The 21,271-nt window shown below is 44.8% G+C and overlaps 1 protein-coding gene across 4 annotated transcripts in view; it reads left to right on the top strand.

Moving 5' to 3' along the window:
- The window catches only part of COL15A1 (collagen type XV alpha 1 chain), a 337,165-nt gene extending 325,611 nt beyond the window's left edge, over positions 1-11,554 (top strand). For all 4 annotated transcript variants that reach the window (XM_006018966.2, XM_025198310.1, XM_025198313.1 and 1 more), the window contains 6 exons: positions 2,913-3,041; positions 3,221-3,280; positions 4,856-4,915; positions 5,859-6,044; positions 8,772-8,887; positions 9,277-11,554. In XM_006018966.2, the coding sequence (XP_006019028.1) occupies positions 2,913-3,041; positions 3,221-3,280; positions 4,856-4,915; positions 5,859-6,044; positions 8,772-8,887; positions 9,277-9,493 (768 nt within the window). In that variant the 3' untranslated portion in view covers positions 9,494-11,554. The remainder of the gene's footprint in view (positions 1-2,912; positions 3,042-3,220; positions 3,281-4,855; positions 4,916-5,858; positions 6,045-8,771; positions 8,888-9,276) is intronic.
- The last annotated feature ends 9,717 nt before the right edge of the window (positions 11,555-21,271 follow it).

Raw genomic sequence — 21,271 nt, 5'->3', positions numbered from 1 at the left:
TCTAAGGTCTTCTTAAAGTCTAGGTAGATGACATCTACCTCGACTCCTACGTCTAAGCATTTTGTGACTTGGTCATAAAAACAAACAAGGTTAGTCAAACAGGATCTGCAATGAATCCGTGCTGATTTCCTTTCAGCATTATTTCCCTTGCTGGGCTCCCACAAATGTGATCCTTAATGATTTTTTCTAGGGTTTTCCCAAGGATGGAGGTGAGACTAACTGGCCTACAGTTTCCCAGTTCCTCCCTCCCCCCACATTGAAAATAGGGATCACATTGACCCTTTTCCAGTCCTCTGGGATGTGACCAGATAACCATGAGTGATCGAACAACCATGCCAACGACTCTGCTATGTCTCTGGCCAATTCCTTCAGCACCCTTGGATGAAATTCATCTGGGCCTGCTAATTTGAACACATCCAGCCCCTCCAAGTGACCTTTCACCTATGATCCAGTTGGAAGATTTTTCTTGGCCTGGGTCTAGGAATACAAATGCAAAGAACTCATTGAAGAGCTTAGCTTTGTCCCCCCTCTCTGTCACCAGTTTGTCCTGGAGGGGTCTTATGCTCTCTATATACCTAAAGAAGGACTTTTTGTTGTCCTTAATTTTTGTTACCAGGCTTAAATTCTAATCTTGATTTGGCCTTCCTAACTGATTCCCTGCAAGTGCGAGCCAGGGAGGTATACTCCTCCTTGGTAGCTACCCCTGTTTCCACAGCCTGTATACCTCTTTCTTTGCCGTTAGGCTTGCCTGGACTTCCCTTTCAGCCAAGAGGGCTTCTTGGCCCCTTTGCCCACTTTTACGAGCAATTGGATTGTATCCTTCTGCGCCCATAGGATCACTCCCTTGAGGAACAACCACCCTTCCCGGACCCCCATTTTGCCAATGCTCTTGAGCTTTAACACCTCATTAACTAATCTCCTGAACACGCTGAAGTTATCCTTTCTGAAGTCTAGCACTTAAGCCCTGCTGGTTAGTTTACCCACCCTTCGCCGGATAGTGAATTTAATCAATCGATTATCACTATCCCCTAGGTTACCTTGTACCTGCAGATTCCCCACCAAGTCCAGCAAGGTGTTTTCCGTATACATCCTGTGTTAGGTAGAGCTCCCATATGCAGGTTAAGAACCTGTTTATTCAGAGACTTGTTTATTCAGCTTTCTGCTAAATTCCACCAAAAGCTCCTTGAATGACCTTGGCATTGTTGGCATTCATTTTCAAATGCCTTAATAAGCAGACCATCCAGTTTACTCAGCCATATCAAATCTCTCAGCACCACAAATATAACAGAAATTACTTGACCTCCCCATTCAATCCCTGCAGGACTGCTTCCTATCCCAACCTTCAGTCAAGGTTGCCATCTCTTCCAGTTGTTTCTCCCAACCATTCAACATAATATTGCGCTATTAAGCATCAATCAACAAGCTAGAAGAGCAGCTTAAAATGAAGAGACCTTCTGTAATCAGTACCAGACAACATAATATTTGCTTATAAACTGAATACATTTGATATCGGAAATCAGTGAAGCACAGTAATCTGATCATAGCCAGCTACATATTTTATTCAACAAGTGACATCTCAGAATAGTGAAGCAATCTGCTACAGCAGTGGTTCTTAACCTTTTTTGGACTTGAGGCACATCTCATTGGACTCAAGGTACCCCTCCATAACTTTTGTGAATTGAGTTGCACCCAATTTCAAAAACTAACTTATATATTACAGTGCTTATCCCCTTGCAGGGATGAAGTAGTGGGGGTGGGAATTAGCCAGGCAGGGATGAGTCTTAGTCTGTGTTTATCTGCATATCTCATAGATTTCATAGACATTAGGGCTGGAAGGGGCCTCGCAAGATCATTGGGTCCAGCCCCCCACCCAAGAGGCAGGAAGTCTGTTGGGGTCAAATGATCCCAGCAATATAAGCGTCCAAATGTGCCTTAAAGGTGTCCAGAGTAGATGCTTGCACCACTTCTGGGGGGAGTCTGTTCCAAACTTTGGGAACTCGGACGGTAAAGAAGATTTTCCTTATGTCCAGTCTAAAATGGCTTTCCTGGAGTTTGTGACCATTAGACCTTGTCTTCCCTTGGAGTGCCTTGGTGATCAGACGTTCTCCCAGTTTCTGATGCACACCCCTTATATACTTATAGGCTGCTACCAAGTGATCCCTGAGCCTTCACTTCTTCTTGCACCTCATGGTACTCTTCAAAGGATCTGGCAGCACCCCAGGGAATGAGAATCACTGTTCTATAGTCACCTTCATTCTAAGATGCTATGCTTTGAAATTGGTTTCTTTCTAAAGTACCAGCTGGAGAAAACCACTCATCCAAACCTTGTTTCATTATTTGATTAGTTCTGCATTCTCATTCAGATTCAGTTAGAGATTATGTCTCATAAAAATCAATAAACTAAATATCTGAATTAAGTTTGCTAATTGGATCAGACCAGTAAGACAAATATGATAGTAACATAAATTTTGTTAGTTCAGTGAATGAGATATAATTTACAAACTGCATCCTGCTTCACTCCAGCTACTGTTGCTGAATCTCTTTTGAAACTTCCAAATCATCTTTCAAATTCTGCTGCCCCAGCCAATTGTACCAAGTTGTAACAGTGTATTTATCCCATAAAAAACAAAATATATCCCCTGTGTAATTCTGTTTAAATCAGTGGAGATACAATATAAGTGAATTTGGCCTACACTCCCCACTGTTCTAAATGCTTATGCTTACATTATGTTTCACAAGAAGAGTTGGGTGAGAATGAGATGCAATGGGCTCTATATGCATTTACTGCTCAGGAAATGTCTTGTCATTACTGGCATTCTTCCTCAAATGAATGTATTTATCTGTAAATATCCTTTGCATTTCATGCTTCTAGGCGTGGGGTTTATTTTATTTTATTTTTGATTACTTGACAGGTTACAACATTCAGAAATATTGAGGGTATGCTGCAAAAGGCTCACTTGGTGGCAGAAGGAACATTAATCTATCTGCGTGAAAACAGCGAGGTCTTTATTCGTGTTCGAGATGGCTGGAGAAAATTGCAGGTATTATAGCACTGCTTCATGATTCGCTTCAACTCTCCTATCTTCAATGAAGTTGCAAATATTTTCAAAAAAGGGAGAGTTGGTACAAATACTTTCATTTCATACAGTACTTTCTTAATTGCTGTAATTTTTTCACTGTTATATGTTTCTATTTCCCTCTTCATTCTGTGTCCTTCCAGCTGGGAGAATTAATTCCCATCCCTGCTGAGAGCCCTCCTCCTCCAGCAGTTTCAAGCCATGTAAGTGCAAAACTCTTTTGGACTGTGAAAACTTGTGGGTCTGAGTAAGCAGAAACTGGGGGAACATTTGGCAGATATTATATACAGGCTCCCCCACAACAGGCTTTCCGGGGTGGTGGGGGAGCAGGAATTCTAACCTGGGTGACCTTTCAGCCCTGCACATTGGTCATGTCACTACATGAGTTCCCTAATTGGTTATGACTAGGCATTGGCTACTCTGTTTACTTAAGAGTAGGAGTCTACTGAACTCAAGGTGGCTGCCAGCTGATTTTGCAGGCAGATTGCAGGGCCAGCACCCATTTTCACAGGCCAAGCATGGTGGGGACCCCACACCTCTCATTGGCTGAGGGGCCCTGGTGGCCCTGCCCCTCCCCACTGATCGGCTGTGTGGGCTGTCATATGGCCACACCCTTCACTGCTGATTACCTGCATAGGCTGTCTGCCATGTGGCCCTGCCCCTCACCCACCACCGATTGGTGGAGAGAGGTGGGTCCATATGATGGACAGCCCTCGCAGCCAGTCAGTGGTGAGGGGCGGGGGGGGCAGCCACCTTGATGTGCCAGCAGCCATTCTCCCCCCCCCCCCCCCCCCTCCCCCCCCGTGGCTGAGCCGCAGCGGCCACAAAGAGTGCTGACTCCCCAGAGGGAGCCAGCATATATTCAGTAAGTTTTTTGTTGTTTTTCCAGGGAACCTGTGCTTTTTCACAGAGCCCACCCAAAATCACAGTTCTGCAAAAATCACAAAATTGCAATTTACAGTAGGTCCCTACCTATGAGGTTCTGCATACTGCTGAGGCAAAAAGGCATCTTTGAAGCAGTGTTCGAATAGTCCATACCCTAGTTTTGAATATGGAAATGAGCCATGTCAAGCCCAGGGTTAGTTTCAGAGAAACTTAGAAGTTAAATGGATGCAAGTCTTTAACACCTAGCATGTAACTTCAGTACCCTGTAAGACAGTGATAAACATGAGCCGAGGGCTAACTAAGATAAAGCTTCTGTTATTATTCATTTTTATACGGGCAAGCTCTGTTACAGGGAAAGATCTACTTTGATCCCCTGGTAGGTCCTGTTCCCGTCTCTATGAGGGAGCTGCTGAGGCATGGTGCAGTCCATATTTTGCAGTTCATTGGAAATCTTATTTCACCTCACCTTCATTCTTTTGTTTTTAATCCATTCTTGCCCCAACTCCTCCAAACTCAGTATTAGCAGCTTCAGTGCATATCTTCAAGTACATTCAACCACTGATGATCCCTCAGTCAGATAAGTGTTAGGCTCTGAGACCTAGAAAAAGCATCTCTGTTTAGGACAGCATTTCACCATGTGCCTAGGTGACTTTCTAAATTGGTAGAAGTACGTTAATTTAAAGTTTGAGAATATCATCATTCAGAGCAACACAATTTCACATTTCTGTGGTTCCATTTTTATTTTATTAAGAAATATTACCGAACAGCTGAAATGCTAATCTGAGATGTTTCCCCCAATGGACTGAAGTAAAAAAAGGTTGTGTTTTCCCTGCTCTGGACATCATAGTCAACTTATATTTGTGAGTGATTTGTTGCTGTGTTTTCCACCACAGGGCTTTCAGTCTCTTCCGGCACTGACTACTTTTTCCAACATTAACACTGGAAAACCATCAGTAAGTAAGATAATTATATTGTAGAGACACCACTGAAGCTGCATAGTTGCAATCTGTGTACAAAGTAAAGTAAATCTCTTTCATGTGCTTTCAGGGTATCCTCTAAATTCACAGAACTTATTTTGAGACATTTCAGTTACAGCTTTCAAAGAATTTAGAAACTATACAGACCTTTAAATGGCCTCATTAAGCATTATTCTTTGGTGATTATATATAACCTTTGTCATATGTCTGTAGTAAATACATACCTGATTTTCTTAGCTGTAAATAATGGACTCAATCTAAAATACAGGCTACTTTTTTAAGGTTATGACTGGGTTTTAGTTAGCATTATTAGGACTGTTTTCATCTTTCCCATGAACACTTGATGGATATTTTCTGTCAAAAGGATCCTTTATAATCTAAGCTTGCATTTTTGGAAAAGTTTTGTTTCAATATTTAAAGAAAGATGAAAACATTATATCTGAAAAATAACATATGAATCAGAATTTAAATTTTTATGTTGTGATTAAAATATGTGTATTGTATTTGATAACAATAGATTTTATGTGGTCAATGCATGACAATGTCTTTAACTATTTATTTATTCACTTCCGAGTTTGGGGGGTTTGTAAGTAATGTGGTGACAACTGAAGGGTTACTATTTAGCAAATCTCAACAGTTGTTTAAAACTGAAATTTTCTGTTTGGATGTCTAACTGCTCAAAGATAATAATATATTTCTGCTGTGGGCTGGATTGCAGCTCATCAAACTGAACATGACTTATTTAAGAAATGTGATGTTATGGTAGCAACTATAATTCCTCATCATGAAAGGTTTAGAATAAATGTTCTACTCTGAAAAATATTCCATATCAGTCCCAGCTATCTGTCTGTCTGTTTTCCTCAAGGACATGTTTAGATTTTATAACTGAAAAGGTTATTGTTTCTTTTCTGTTTTCAAGCTGCATCTGGTGGCTTTGAATTTCCCATTTTCTGGCGACATGCGAGCAGATTATCAGTGCTTTCAACAGGCCCGGGCAGCAGGTTTAACGTCAACATACAGAGCTTTCCTCTCATCACATTTGCAAGATCTGTCCACAGTTGTGCGAAAAGCAGACAGATACAGTTTACCAATAGTTAATCTTAAGGTAAAAATAAATGCTTTGGATTTCTTGTGTAAAGAGAGATTCTTAGGATGCCTATAGATATGCAGAGAGTCTGATTAATCAAGTCTGCTGGAGCGTGTTAATTAACACGTTTCTAGCAGCCTCTGCATCTCATGTAACAACATCCCTGCACTTCAAAATGGCAGTGGGGGCACTTAAACTAAAGCTCACATGATGAGCTTTAGTTAAAGCGCCCTCACCACCATTTTAAAGCACAGGGATGCTGATACATGAGATGCTGCAGGTGTTTTAGTTAGAGCAGCTCTCGGAGCCGCTCTAATTAAAGCACCACCCACCATCACCCTCAGGAGCATGTGTAAAAATGCCCTTACAATCTAAAAACCTTGAAACTCAACTGAAGTGAAAGGTTTGCTCTTGCCTATTTTTGGATCAGAGCTTTTTGATTCAAAGTATGCTTTGTGCTACAGCGTATAAAAAAGTTTGCTCTTACCATCTCCCACTCAGGCTGCATTTTCTACGTTTAAGGCTAATGGTAAAAACAAAACCATGAGGATGTTTACTTAGAGTGTACTGGTATCAAGGCAATAGCATAGTAACTTTTTGGGTGCTTCTGTTTCAATGCATCTGTTTTAGAAGCAGCTTTGTAATTCTTGCCCCAAAGTGAGTCTTCATTTCTCAAAGTTGCACTCTGGCAGTTACTCTCTAGTCTTCCCACAGGGCTTAGTGAATTAAGGTGAGCGCATACGCCATCTTTAAAAATGATGGGCTAAATTCTGTGCCTAATAGTTTCTCTGAATTTCCACCAGTGTATTTGAGAGCAAAAGGTGACTTGGTGTCTGGAGCATGAGTTATCCTATGGTCTTGCACACGGGCAGGTATACACGCGCTAGTCTTGAGAAAAACATGCAAAAGTATAAACCACGTCTCTGAAGTATTGGCTGCCTTCTAGGGCTGTGCGAAGCTTCAGTCCCCGATTTGATTCGATTCAGTGGAGATTCGGCCCAGTTCGTTGGCCGAATCTCCAAATCCAAATCAAATCAGAGGACCCTTTAACCTCTCCGAATCGATACGGAGAGATTCAGGAAGATTCAGCGATTCAGACATAGACACAGCTTTAAATGTTTTTTCTACGTACCTCAAGGTAGCAGGCAGCTCATGAATGCTGCAGTGCTGGGGCACATGGAATGTCCCACAAAAGCACGGGGGGGCTTCCTAGCACGCTCAGCAGCAGGACCCAAAAGTGGACCAGAAGCACTTCCAGTCCACTTCTGGGTCCACCAGAGAGTGCGCAGGGGACTCCCTGGCACCCCCCAGCTCAGCGACTGGTGTCTCCTGGGTCTGGGGGTCCCCCGGGGTCCCCCCACGGCTGATTGCCAAGCCAGGGAGGGCACAGAGAGGCCCCCCCACCGTGCTCCCCAGTGGACCCAGAAGTGGACCAGATGTACTTCCGGTCCACTTCCAGGTTCACCACTGAGCACATAGAGTGCACCCCGCCCTCCACACACACACACTCCTGTGGGACACTCCATCCGCCCCAGCATTGCGACGTTCACGAGCCACCTGGTACCTTGAGGTAGGTAGAAAAAACATTTATTGCTATGTTTATGTCTGAATCAGCATCAAATCTTCAGATGCATCTGACTCTCCGACAGTGGTGAATAATTCCACTTAAAAATCCCCTGGGAAAACTCAGAGTTCTGAGAAGAAAATTCCCTCAAATAAAAAATTCCCACTTTAGGAAATGAATGGTTGAAGGCAGTTTAATAAGCACAGTTCTGTGATGCAAAGTCCTGTTTCAATTAACAGTCCTAGCATGATTGTGAATTTACCAGAATTTTCACTGATTAAAACAAACTGCTTTCAGCTTCCTTTTCAAGGAAAAGCCAGGTTTTCTAGTGAAGGGGGAATTCTCAAATGAATTCTTAGACCATTACAACGATGTTAGAAATTAACCTCACTCTGCACCCTCTGACTTCCTTTAGCATCATTTTTTCTATACTGAGTGCAGTTGGGTATCTTCAACTCATTTTCCAGTTCAGTCACACTGGCCAGGTCTACACATGTGGCAGACTGTGCAGTTGCTTAACCAAGTACTAAATGACTTCACAGTAACTGGCGTTACTGCGCAGTACCGTTCCCGCATGGTTGTTTTTTTTAGTTGCTACTGCACAGTAGCTCGTTACTACTGTGCAGTAGTGTCACCATCATGGTTTATGCCCTGTGATGCTACAGCACTGTTGCTACTGCGCCGTAGCATCTCATGTAGACTGGGAATTCAGTGTATTGTAGAGGCAGGCCCCATTGTAAGTTGTGGTAGGAAGAGGAGAGCAGAGAGCTGTTCAAGAACTCACTTGTGTAAGGCCTCTCAGGTACAGAAAAATGAGGTTCAGCATTATGCAGAAGAAGAGTGGAGAGTCGGATAGAATAGCAGAAATGTAGGCAGTACGGTGAAGGGATGGAATGAGCCAAGCAGACACCCCTCTGACAGGAAGGGGAGAGGCCTAAGGCAGAGGCACATGTGCATGAGCTGTTAGTATAAAGGCTTTAGATAGAGTGAAGAGATGAGGTCAACCAGGATTAAAGTACAAGATCATAGCATGAAAGAGGCTAATGGAATTATGAGTATTTTTACAGGTAGATTAGAGTTTGGATTTATAGAATTCCTTTAGGCCTCTGCACTAAAGTAGTAAAAGCCATGGCAAATGGCAATGCAGAACATGAGATTCACCTTGCATTTAAAATTGACAGGGAGAAATACTCTTCGCTAACTGGGAATCTATATTTACTGGCAATGGGGGTGAGTTCAGCATCCAGATTCCAATATACTCCTTCGATGGGAAGAATGTCATGACAGATCCGGCTTGGTGAGTTTACACTAGTGCATATACTGTTTTATAGGGAATATATCTTTAGTAGCTATTTCATGTGCCATGGACTGTTAAAAGTATGAGAAAAATAATTCATCTTTTCTCCTTTTCTCTTTTGGGCCATCCTTCTCCTCTATTTCTGCCACCCTACTTGACTGGTAATTAAAACATCCCAGGCATTCTCCTCCCTGTTGTCCTCTCCATTCTATCTGTCCCCTTCCAGTTTCCATCTGTATCTTCCTTCTTACACTGTTTGCTTCCTGTCTACAGTGAATTTCCATCCAGGATGGACGTAGAATAGCTCTTATAGATAGAGGACTAAGACTGAATTGTATCCAAAAAAAAAAGGTTGTTTTCAGGAAAATAACTTTACGAATTATTTTTAGGCCTCAGAAAATAATGTGGCATGGCTCAACTGCAAATGGGATCCGACTAGTTAGCAACTACTGTGAAGCTTGGCGTACGGCTGAAATCGTGGCTGTGGGACAAGCATCACCACTGAAGGCTGGGAAGCTCCTGGATCAAAAAGCTTACAGCTGTAGCAACAGGTTTATTGTTCTCTGTATTGAAAACAGTTTCATATCTGATATCCAAAGAAAATAAGTCATCTATGCACATAAAAACATTCAATTATATTCTATAAAAGTTGACACTGAAATTGTTAATGATGTAAATATTCTTTTTTTTAAACATTAAAAAATTGCACATTTAAAAATAAAATAACCAAAGAAAAAGTACCTCAATGCAGGCAGTATTCCAGTGGGGTGGAGTTCATCCCTTACAGGGGTGACTGGCTGAAGGCCCCTTCTACCACTTGAACCACACAGAGGAGTTGCATGGGAGTTAGCAGGCTAAGCAACCATACAGAAATGTCATCTCTTCACCTCCAGCATCCTATGAAATGAGCTAGGTGGGCTTGGGGCTGAAGATCACTTAGGGGGATGAGCCAAGTGTAGTCTACAAGCAAAACCAAGGAAGAGACCACAGCTTCATTCTTCTACAGGTCCAGTGGCCATGGTTCCACAAACATCCGGCACAGAGAAAGATTGCTATTACTCCTCTGTCCTATACGAGTGCTATACCCTGCCTCTAAGGGCGCAGACAGAAGTGACAATTTTTGTTCAATCTGGCCACAGGAAGCAGTTCATAGCCATGACTAAGCACAAGTGCATGGCTGCATACAGCTTCAAAAATGGCCAGTCAGGTGAAAATCTGACCCCTCATTCTATGATGATGAAGCATCTTCTGTAACGTCTGTCTGCACTGCCTGCCAGCCTGTCACTGTTTTCAGAATGGAAGGGGAAAACGGGAGTGGAGGGAGTTCAGTCTGAGGGTTTTTCAGCCCCTGCTGGAGGGTGAAGCAGGTGTATTGGAGCCAGGTTGGGGGGCTCCTATTCTGAAAACTTTACAGGCTCAGAGGGCCATTGTTAAGGGAAACCAACTGCAGACCCCCAGCTAGCAGCTAGATTCCTCTCCCCCTGGAACCAACAGTGAACTTCTGTTTGTTCCAGGGGGTCATTGTAACTCAAAGCACATCCTGCAAAGTGCTCTCAGTTACAACGGGGAGCTGCACTTCTGTCTGCACTCTGTTACAGCAGATAATGGTAATGTCCCCCATTCAGTGTCCCCTCATTCAACCTGTACTCAGCATGAATACTTAAGCTGTTTTTTTTCAAAATGAGAGTTTAATGTTGGGCTTCTAAATCCTCTGGAGCTGATAGTTTTAAAGTAGCTGAAGGAAACTAGGTGCCCAACTCAACTGACCATAGTGGAAGCCAGGTGCCTGATTCCTTTAGGCTTCTTTGAAAACTGTAGCTTGAGTGCTCAAGTATAAGTTCAACAGCTTAACGTCATCCCCTCATTTTTTAGAATCTTGGTGTAAGACTTTGTGGAAGGAGTGAATTTCACCCAGATCAAAAGCAAAAAACTTGATCCATGCTTTGGTGCTATTGTCACCAGAAAACCCTGAGCAGTGTTAGCAGAACACATCCTATTTTTACTGGCAAAGCTGAGCACAGTAAATGCAGACACCAAACCCATTGGAACTTTATTTATTCCTTTGCATCTTAAAGGAAGTCATTCCTTATGTTAACAGGTTCTGCTGAATGAAAGAGATCTGTCATGCTTTCTTTAAAATAGGTTTTAGACAATGATATCCTATTAAGTTATATGTAAAGTGATTTCTTGTTTCCCATGTGAATCTTTATCCCTTTTTACCATACTATTTTTCACATGGTGAAAAATCAGTTAATATAAACTACACAAAACTGCAGTTATAGAAGATATCAGTAAAGATTAAGGTTTCCCACAAAGCCATAACATTACCATAACATTTTTAAATTGCTTATCTATATTTTCTACATCATATTTTAATGAGGTATTTACCTATATTGCCATAATATAACAGCTAAGCTTTCACATTATCACTTTTTAAATATAAGTTAGACACTAGGTTTGACGCGTCTGTTGGAAGCATCTGTTCTTAAAAGACTATGACTCATTTGCTGTCAATAATGTAATACTCCGGTTGCTACTCACAAATGAAGGCCTCCATCCAGACAGCTTTTATTATTCGAAACTGATTCTGTTTTTATACAATGTAAAAATGTGAAAACCAGTTTTATTTTTCCATTTCTAATAATATAAAAGCATCTTTTCCAGGGCTGTCTGAATTGTATGTTTGCTTTCTTTATGTAAAGGTCATCTTTTCATCATTCCAGTATGGTAATAAGGCAAAGTTACATTTTATAACACTTTGGATTGTTGTGCATAACAATTCACTGTGCTCATTTATGGTTTATTCACACAATATGCGGTGAGTTCCTGAGTGCTGAACCAATTCAGCTTCCATGAAATTTGGAAGAGCTTAGTACCTGCAAAACAATCTTTGCAGCGTCCCACTAAGGCTGGCAAAACGTCTTGTGGGTGTAAAGCTCTTCCTGCGTGAATTACTTGGCATGGTTAGTGCCCTAAGAATGTATTTGGGTAGCAGCCACTATTCTTGCTGAAACTTGAGATTGTTAGTAGCATCAGCAAGATAATTGAGCAGATGCTACTGATTTCACTGAATGAATGGCATCTCACCTTTCATACAAAAGACATGTTATAGGAACACATTTTGCTCTCACCAAGTTTTTACACTGCTAATCAGAATTGTATTATACAAACCTCACAAAGTGTATAGACATACAAACAAACAAATATATGGTGAAAGGAGACTTCAGCCCACATCAGCTGCTCCACAGCATCTGCCTTTGTGCACATTCTTCTAGATGGTAAATGGAAGCTAGCTTGTAGTTATTTACTCCTTCATTGAGCTAAGCTGCCACAATGTAGCTTTCATTTATTGCAGGGCAAGAGTATACAAAGGAGCAGTTGCCACAGAACACCTGCACACTAAAACCCTGTCCCCTTTTTCACCCAGTTTGGGGGAAGCAGTAACAATTTGCAGACCATGACAAGGCAACTTTTAGTGTTGGATGCTTTTTCCTATACCCAAACATCACCCACATACACACAATTAATTAAAAAGCTGACAATCAACTTCAGAAGTGGGGGTTGGACTAGATAACCTCCTGATATAGGCAGATTAATGCACGAGTCAGTGGGGCCTAGGTGCAGGTTCCCTTACCCCTGCCAAACAGGGACCCCCCAAATGCCTGGGTTCCCCTGGGAAATGGCTGCTCCCTGCAGGTAAGTCTAATGGTGGGGAAGGGGTAGGGGGTGCAGATTGAGGCCTCCATGGTGAGGGAGTGGGGCAGGGGCTGGGGGTCCTGCCCAGCCAGGGCAATGCATGGGATCCAGGGCCAGGACAGGGAGTGGGACGGAGCTACAGGTGGCTCATCTAGGGGGTACAGGGGGCTACTCCCCAATGTTGCACATGCCCCCAAGGGAGACATGAGGGGCATGTGCTTCCCATATTTGTGTGTGGGGCGGACACAGGCTGCTCTCTGTGGGCTTGGGGCTCTCCATTCTGCTGACTTTGCCCCAGGAACCCCACGCTGGCTGGGTGCCCCCTGCCCACCTGGCAGCATTGGGGCCAGCAAGTTGTGCTTCCCACTGCCAGGTGGGCAGGGGTCGCATGGCCGGAGCGGGGCCCTCTGGGCAAAGACAGCAGAGCGAAGAGCCCTGAGCCCGCAGCAGGCAGTCCGCATACACCTTTGCCCTGCTCCTCTCCAGCATGGTGTGGGGAGGGGAACAGGGATCAGGGAGGAGAGGCGGGGATGTGCCACCCCACCCCCAGCCCAGCCGGGTTCACCCCGCCTCCCCCATGGGGCATGCAGGCCCACCCCACTCTTGGCAGTGGCAGCACCAGGAGGCAAAGGGGCCATTCCCTCCACTGGAGTCAGCTTCAGGAAGGGGCCTCCAATTTTCTGTTTGCACTGCTTCCTGAGGTCCCTTCCTACCCTAATTTTCTATGATCATATTAAAAAAAAAAAGTTGGTTGTTTTAATTTAAAATGAGGGACCAGTTTTGGCTCATTTAAAATAGGATCATAGAGTTGGAAGGGATCTCAGGAATCATCTGAGTCTGCACGTATTCAAGACTGGTTGCCTCTAAATCATCGCAAACAAATGCCTACCTTGCCTCTTCTGGAAAATCTCCAAGGAAAAACATTCTACAACTTCTGTGGGAAGCTTATTCCACTCTCCTACTGCTCTGACAGTCAGGATGTGTTTTCTGAGATTTCATCTGAAATGGCTGTGCTGAAAGTTTAAAACCTTTGCCACAAGTACTGCCTTCTGTGCAAGAGAAAACAGTATCTCCAAGAGGGCATCTGAGAACAGAATTTAGCTGAGTATTTTCAAATTAACATCCTAATGACAGAACCTCCACACCTAAACAAAAAGGACTGTTGAGGCAGATTCTTTCTGCACTTGAGCATAGGCCCAACACAATGACAAGGTATAATATGAGGGGAATGCTCACCAGACCAGTGACCCTTCAAATCAAGGCCTGGAGCTTAAGCTATAGTGTTTAGTAAATTGAATGAAAAAACAATGCTGCCTCAAAAGATTCACTGTTGAATAGAATGTTTCCAAAAGAAACTGGTATTGGGTGCATCCCCACATGCAGGCACATGTGTTTGCAGCAGCTCAAACAGCAGTAGCACAAATTTATGCCAGAAATTTGTGCCTCAGCACATGTGCCTGAATGTGCACTTTGGTGTGGGGCAAATTGTGCCACTGGGGCAAACTGACCCCGCCCAACTTCTCCCAGATCTTCAGCCAGGGGGAGCTAGAGGCTGGGGCCAGCACCTCCTCGGATGCCTTTGAGGACTAGTGGGTGCAGCCTGGGGGTCTCTGCTCAGTGTCCCCCTCAGGCGCACTCATTTTTTGACCCTTTGACCTTCATGTTGCTCCCTTTCTGTTTTTTGCCTTTGTTGTCCCAAGTATTTTGTTGTAGCATTCACCCATTAGCCTCCATACAATAGGGGCTACTAGTTAGTAGGGTGGGCCTTAGGGTCCATGGTAGTTGAATGTTACAAATAGACAGGAGCTTCTGAGGCCTAGTCAGTTGGTATCTGGGGACACTAGCCCCTCTTGCCAGCTGGACTGCTGAAGCATCCCTAACCTGGAGTGGTCCCTGCATCTTCTACCCACTGCAGCAGTCTGGCAGTGGGGGCTGCTGCCTGGCTGTGACCTGCTGCCACCTGTAACAACATCCGCCTCCTTGGACCTGCAGCCCCATGGCTGCATGCCTGCCAGACCCAGATGGGGACCACATGGATGCCTGGGTTGTGATATGGGCACTGCAGCAGAGCCTCCTGCACTTCTGGGCCAGCTGCCAGTGGGCTGCGTCTGTACAGTTGGCCTTCATGCAAAACTGCTATCATGTCTTCTGGTGCCCCTGTTCTGCCATCTGAGCAGCTATCGTCCAGAAGATGTGCTCATTGCGGTGGCCCACTTTGAACTGTCAAAGTATGTCCTCCTGGCCCCAGATAGCCAGGTCAGCCACCTCGTCTACCCTCCAGCTGGGTCCCTGGTGCTGGCCCTAAGCAGGCTGCTCTGCCCAAGTCTCTCCATGTGCCTCACTAGCAGAGATCCTGGTGTCCCCTGTTTAAAAATTGGAAATTATCTAGTAAAACTCAAATTCTCTCATTAAAATATCCAAAATCTGTGTTCTTCTATGATTAAAATGAAATGCCACTGTATATAGAGAGAGATCAGTTGGGCAATGTTTTATTAACGTATTTATAATTTTTAAGCAATTTGGAAGCCTACCAGTTCCTCCATCATCATAATAAATGAATTCTAAATATCTATACACTTTGGCATTTGCTTTTGGTTTTTTTATCATAGAAAAATCAGAGCTGGCCCTGCCCCCTTTGCTCACCAGGATGTGGAGTGCTGAACAGCACTGATATGCCAGTGCTCTGCCCCTGCCCTTGCCCCTCACTCCCAACCCACCTTCGTCCCCCTCAGCCCCGGCCTGCCCCCCCTCTTTCCCGCCTGGCAGCAGCTTCATCTCAGCACCAGGACAGAAGTCCAGCTGCAGCTGTACCACCTGCTGTTTTGTGGCTCTGAGCAGTGCCAGCCCTTGCTGTTTTGCTTCCTGCAGCTGTGCCTAGGCCCCAGCAATCCCCATGCTGTTCCTTGGAAGCCCTCAACTGGGACTCAGGGACTGGGCTGGGTAAGCCCATTCCCTTCCAGGCTGGCCGCCTCCTGCACAGGCTGCTGTAGCGGGGCAGAAGGCAAGCTAGTTAGGGGTGATGCAGAGAAGCCTGAAGTATTACATGCATTTTACTTCAGTCTTCATGAATAAAGTCATCTACCAGTTGCCCACAAAGATGAGAAGAGAGACAGACAGCCTAGAGTAATAGAAATACAGGTTTGGAATTACTTAGGAAACTAAATGCTTTCAAGTCAGCAGGACTGGATGAGATACACCCTAGGATACTGGAAAAAAAAATGGATGACGTAATTTTGGAGCCCCTGGCTATTGCAGGGGTGAGCAATTATTTGGGCCCACAGGCCACATAGGGAGTTTTGAAGAGCTGTTGTGGGCCAGGTCAGCAGCACCCTCCTTCCATACCCCCGCCTCCCACAAGAGCTCACCAAAACTCCCTAAGTGAAATGGGGCTGTGGATGGGTGGGGAGCTGGCATAGGCATGGGCAGCAGCTTCAGCAGGGGCAGCTCAGCCAGGGCCCCTGCTGCCACGAGCACTGCCTCTGGGCTGCCCTTCTAACCCCCACCACCCAAACCATCCCACACCTAGACTATATCCCTGAAGCTTACACCAGCTTCTGGCCTGCATGCTGGAAACAGCACCTGGCAGGCACTGGTATCAGCTGTGGTTGCAGCTGGCAGGTGCCCCCTGGATATAGGGGTATCTGCCTGAGTACGTAGGTGACCCTGCTGTATTAGCATGTCAGCTGCAGTCCCAGGCAGTTACCCTGATGGCCAGCAGGAACCTGCCGGAAGTGTCTGTAGATCCTGGCACATGCGGTAGGAGCTGGTGTAAGGTGTGGACAGGGCCAAGACATGTCTTCCCACCCAGCATGACAGCAGCTGGAGCTGCCAGTTCCCCCACAGGCCAGATCCCATGACTTTGTGGCCACTCACCTGCTGCTTGGATACAATCAGTTGGCATGCTGGATCTGTCCCATGGGTCATATTTTGCCCACCCCAGGGCTATCATCTTTAAGAACTCATGGAGGTGGGGTAAAGTCCTAGATGACTGGAAAAAGGAAAATATAGTGCCTGTCTTTAAAAAAAAGAAGATGCAGGATCTGGGGAGTTACAGACCAATTAGTCTACCTTAATACCTAGAATAATCATGGAGTAGGTCCTCAAAAAAAATCTATTTTGAAGCACCTAAAGGAGAACAAGGTGATCAAGAAAAGCCAGCATTGGTTCACCAAGAGCAAGTCATACCTGACCAACCTGATTTATTTCTATGATAAGGTGACAGGTTCTGTGGATTGGGGAAGGGAATTGGATGTGATATACCTTGACTTAAGCAAGTTTGACGCTATCTCCCACAACATCCTTCTTAGCAAACTAAGGAAGTGCAGTCTAGATAAAAGTACTATAAGGCAGATACAAAACTGGTTGGATCACTGTGCTCAAAAAGTCATCATTAATGACTCAGTGTTTAATTGGGCAGAGGTATCAAGTCAATTCTCCAGGGATTTGTCCTGGGTCTGGTGTTGTTTAACATCTTTATTAATGATTTGTATGATGGGATTGAGTATATGCTTAGCAAATATGGAAATGACACCAAGTTGGGTGATGTTGCAGATACTCTAGAGCTATGGTTTTGAAACCTTTTTCACTTGAGATCCCTAAAAAATTTTGAATGGAGGTGTGGATCCCTTAGACATAGTCTGCAGACCCCCAGGGATCCATGGGCCACAGATTGAAAACAAAATGCATAAACTGGAAAAATGGTGTCCACAATCAACCATCTGCAATTCAACAAGGACAAATGCAAAGTTCTGCACTTGGGATGGAATAATTGTCCGTGCATTTACAGAGCGAGGAACGACTGGCTCTACTCAGTAATGCAAAAAGAGACAAACAGTGCGCTCTTTTTGCAAAGAAAGCCAACTGCATGCTGCATTTTATTAACAGGAGTGCCACTTGCTAATCAAGGGAAGTGATTCTTCTACTCTATTCAGCACTGATGAGGTCTCATCTGGAGTACTGTGTCCAGTTTGGGGCCCTACAGTTCAAGAAGGATCTGGACACATCAAAATGGTCCAGCAGAGAGCAACAAAAAATATTAGAGGCCTGGGAACCGAGTCTTATGAGGAAAGGCTGAAAGAACTAGGGTTAGTTAGTCTGGAGTAGAGAAGACTGAGGGGGAATTTGATAATACAGGCTTCCCTCACCAACTGCGGGGTTTAGGTTCCTGAAAGTTCCCGTGGTTGGCAAAACTGTGGTTGGTAAAACAAAAGGCTTATGTGAAAAATGGGGTTAAGGACTTGAATATGAATATTTTCAGCATCTGCTGAAGCCGATTCCCTCATGATCTTCACATTGTGGAGCCCATGTCTCCCCTTAAAGTTTTCGAACCACACCTTGCTGGCTTGAAAACTCATGCATTCACTCGTGCCTTCACCCCCCGAGGTCTGGACGATGTGTTCATAAATTCGCTTTGCCTTGTTACATATCTCTTGGCTGCTCAAAGGTACTTTCTTCAGTGTCTGGTCTTCAATCCAGATGGTAAGTGCTTTTTCCATTTTTTCTAAGCTATGATTGCACGGCCTAAAGGTCACTTTAGCACTTCCTGGTGTACCACTTGCAACACTAACCCTAATAGTAGCCTCACTTTCCTTAATGTTTCTCACAGTAGATTAATTCACACCAAAATGCCTCCCTACATTTGCCACTCTCTCTCCACGTGCTAGATGATGCTACAACTCCAATTTTGTTTCCAAGGACATCACTTTCCTTGACCTCTTCACAAATTGCTCATCTTCACTACTCAGTCACTTAGAGGCCAGGATAAAGAGCAAAATGCAAAAATCACAAAGAAATCAGGAGAAAAATTCAGAGCACCTGCAACTGGATGTTAACAACGTGAAGCACAACGCAAGACTCAGTGTGCGTGAGGAGATGGGAGCACCACAGGTGGCTAGCAAGAGTGCAGGTGATTTGATATGGCAGCTGGCGGGCTCATGCATGGTCACGTAAAACTGTGGTTACTCAAAACTTTATACCGTGGTAGCCAAAATAGTATAGAATATTAAGTGTGGATATTCAAAACCATGGTTGGCAAAGTTGTGCTTGGCAATGGAAACCTGTAGTCTTCAAATGCCTGAAGGGCAAATATAGGAAGTATGGAGATAGCCCTTTTGTCTGTAGTTGTAGGGGACAGGACTAGGAACATTGGCCTTAAACTGCAATAGAGGAAATCTAGATTGGAGATTAGGAAGGACCTTCTGATTACAAGGGTGGTCAAACATTGAAACAGGTTACCTAGAAAAATTGTGAAATCTCCATCCCAGGAAATTTTCAAGGGCAGTTTAGACAGATACTTAGCTGAGATGGTTTAAAGGTAGGGTAAATATGCCTTCATAGACCAACTAAATGAACCCAAGTTCATTTCATCAGATGCTGTGAAAGGACATGCAGAAAGCAGAGTCTAAGAAGGAGAGAGGAATTAGAATAAAAAAGAAAAAGGGAGTGGGGAGAAATAGAGATAGCAGGGAGGGGGGCAGTGCTGAGAGAGAAAAGTAAATGAGTGGTAAATCCATAGTGACAAAGTGGGCATGTAGCGTGCCGGTCAAAAATCATGCTAATAAACTATGGCACTGTTATTAAGCTACTGAGCAGTAACCATAACATAAAAACCATGTGCCAGCGCTACTGCTCAGTAAATGTAGTTACTGCGCATTCAGTTAGTACTTCATTTGGGAAGTACTAAACTAAATGCGCTGTAACTGTAGCACATTAATGAATGTGTAGACATACCCGGTGGGTCACAAAAGCTAATCCAGGTAAAGAGATGAAAATCCATTGTCCCTGTTTAAAACATACTTATTACAGTCCAGTGTGGATGATTTCTTGTTCCACAGTTTCCTGTTTAAACTGATTGGGGGGGGGGGGGGGGGGAAGGGGGAGTTGCCAGATAACAGCAATCCTGAGGTCAGCAATGGAGTGCCCAGGGAGACTCTGCCATCAGATTGGTGTTAATTTATTCTTACACATAGAGATTGCCCTGCCCTATCTGTCCAAAATAAACCTTGAATGTTGTACTCCTTGTTATTAAATCCAGTGATGATTTGTTCTGTATTGATGTGGGGATACAGCAGGCATTTAGATCCACTGCAAGGCCTGGGGCCTCCATGAGCATGGAGTTTGTTAGCCTGTTGTTTGGAGGTGTGTGTAGATGAAATGGGGGTCATAAATTGAAGTGGTGGGTTTTTAAAAACACCACATCAATTTAGGGCAAAGTAAACCCCCATGTCGTGCACACACCTGAACTTACCTGCCTCTCCAGCGGCAGGGAGGTGAGGGCAAGTTGCTGGTGGCTGAAGTGGTCCCTGGGCTGGGGGCAGAGGGTTTGGTGCTTCCCTCCACAGCAGTGATGACCCCCACAAGCAGCACCCACTTGCAGGCACCTGGCTTGGGCGGTCCCAGGGGGCACCACAGCCACAGAGAGAAGCACCAGGCTCCCGCACAGCTCAGGCAGGCAGGCTCCAGGGGTGGAAAATAAAAGATCAGGGTCCCTGGTTATTTTTTCTTTCTTGGGTGGAGCCTGCTTTCCCAGGCTTTTGCCAGGCTGCCTGCATGGGCTTCCTGCAGAGCCCCTGAGCTGCATGGAACCCGATATTTCGTTCTGCAGCTGTAGGACAGCAAACTAAAATGCCTCAGAGGAGTTATAGTTTGCTGTGCCCCAAGTCATTTAAGGCACATTACACCACCAAATTTGCTACAGCAACTGGAATTACTGCACAATATGCTGCCAACATGTACAAACACCAACACCATTAAAGCAGTGCAAAAGCATTTAACCTGCTTTAAAGTGTCGTGCACACATACCCCTTGTTTTGTCTACACACAGCCTGAGATATCGTTTGAGGTTGAGGGCTGTCTATAAACCAGGATAGGTTTGTCCCCAAAGGCTATTATGAGACTGTCACCTTTTTCCAGGAGGGGTTAGAGGTCATTAATGATATGTGTCAGGTGTTCAAGCTTGGGGCTGTAAGTGACAACCAAAGGGATTTTGTTGTCCTTGTTCCTGGGTTGGTATTGTAGCAGGGAAGAGCAAGGTTTGGTCAGAGATGATCCTGCCTTGAGCAGGGGGCTGGTGTAGATGACCTCATGCTGTCCCTTTCATCCCTACTTTCCTGTGATCCTGTGATTTAATACCTCAGACAGAGTCCTTGGGCCACAAAGCCCAAGGTAACTCATAGACAAGCTGTGCACCTTAAGGCTCCTCTTGTGCTGCCTTTCTCTACCCCATCCCCACCACTTATCTCTTACAATCTCCTTTTAAAGACAGAAAGAGGTAGTTATGTTAGTCTGAAGTCAGGCAGAAGGCAGGGTAGAGTTGCATCTTATGGACTAAGTGAATCAGAGGTGTGGAAACATTCATAAGCAACAGCATACTTGGTCCAGGGGTGGATCCAGAAAGGGTGAGGTAGCATAGTTGTACCCCTCTTCTCACAGTGTAGATCAGCAGCGCCGGTTCTCTACTTCCCTGAATGCCTGGGTCCTCTGCAAAGTCTGCACCATGCTGCAGGAGCAGCAGCCAGGGACTTTTTAAAAAGTCCCAGAAGCAATAAGAATTCCCACCGTTGGCATTCCCTTCCATTCCCTTCCCTTCCCTTCCCTCCGTGTTTAGCAATACCTTTCCTCCCTTCCCATTCCCCACCCCCCCCCCCCCCCCCCCCCCCCCCTCGCCCGGAGGGAGGGGGGGCGCAGCCT

The sequence above is a fragment of the Alligator sinensis genome, unplaced genomic scaffold (genome assembly GCF_000455745.1).
Source record: "Alligator sinensis unplaced genomic scaffold, ASM45574v1 scaffold428_1, whole genome shotgun sequence".
Classification (NCBI taxonomy): domain Eukaryota; kingdom Metazoa; phylum Chordata; order Crocodylia; family Alligatoridae; genus Alligator; species Alligator sinensis.
This window is presented reverse-complemented; position numbering and strand designations above follow the sequence as displayed.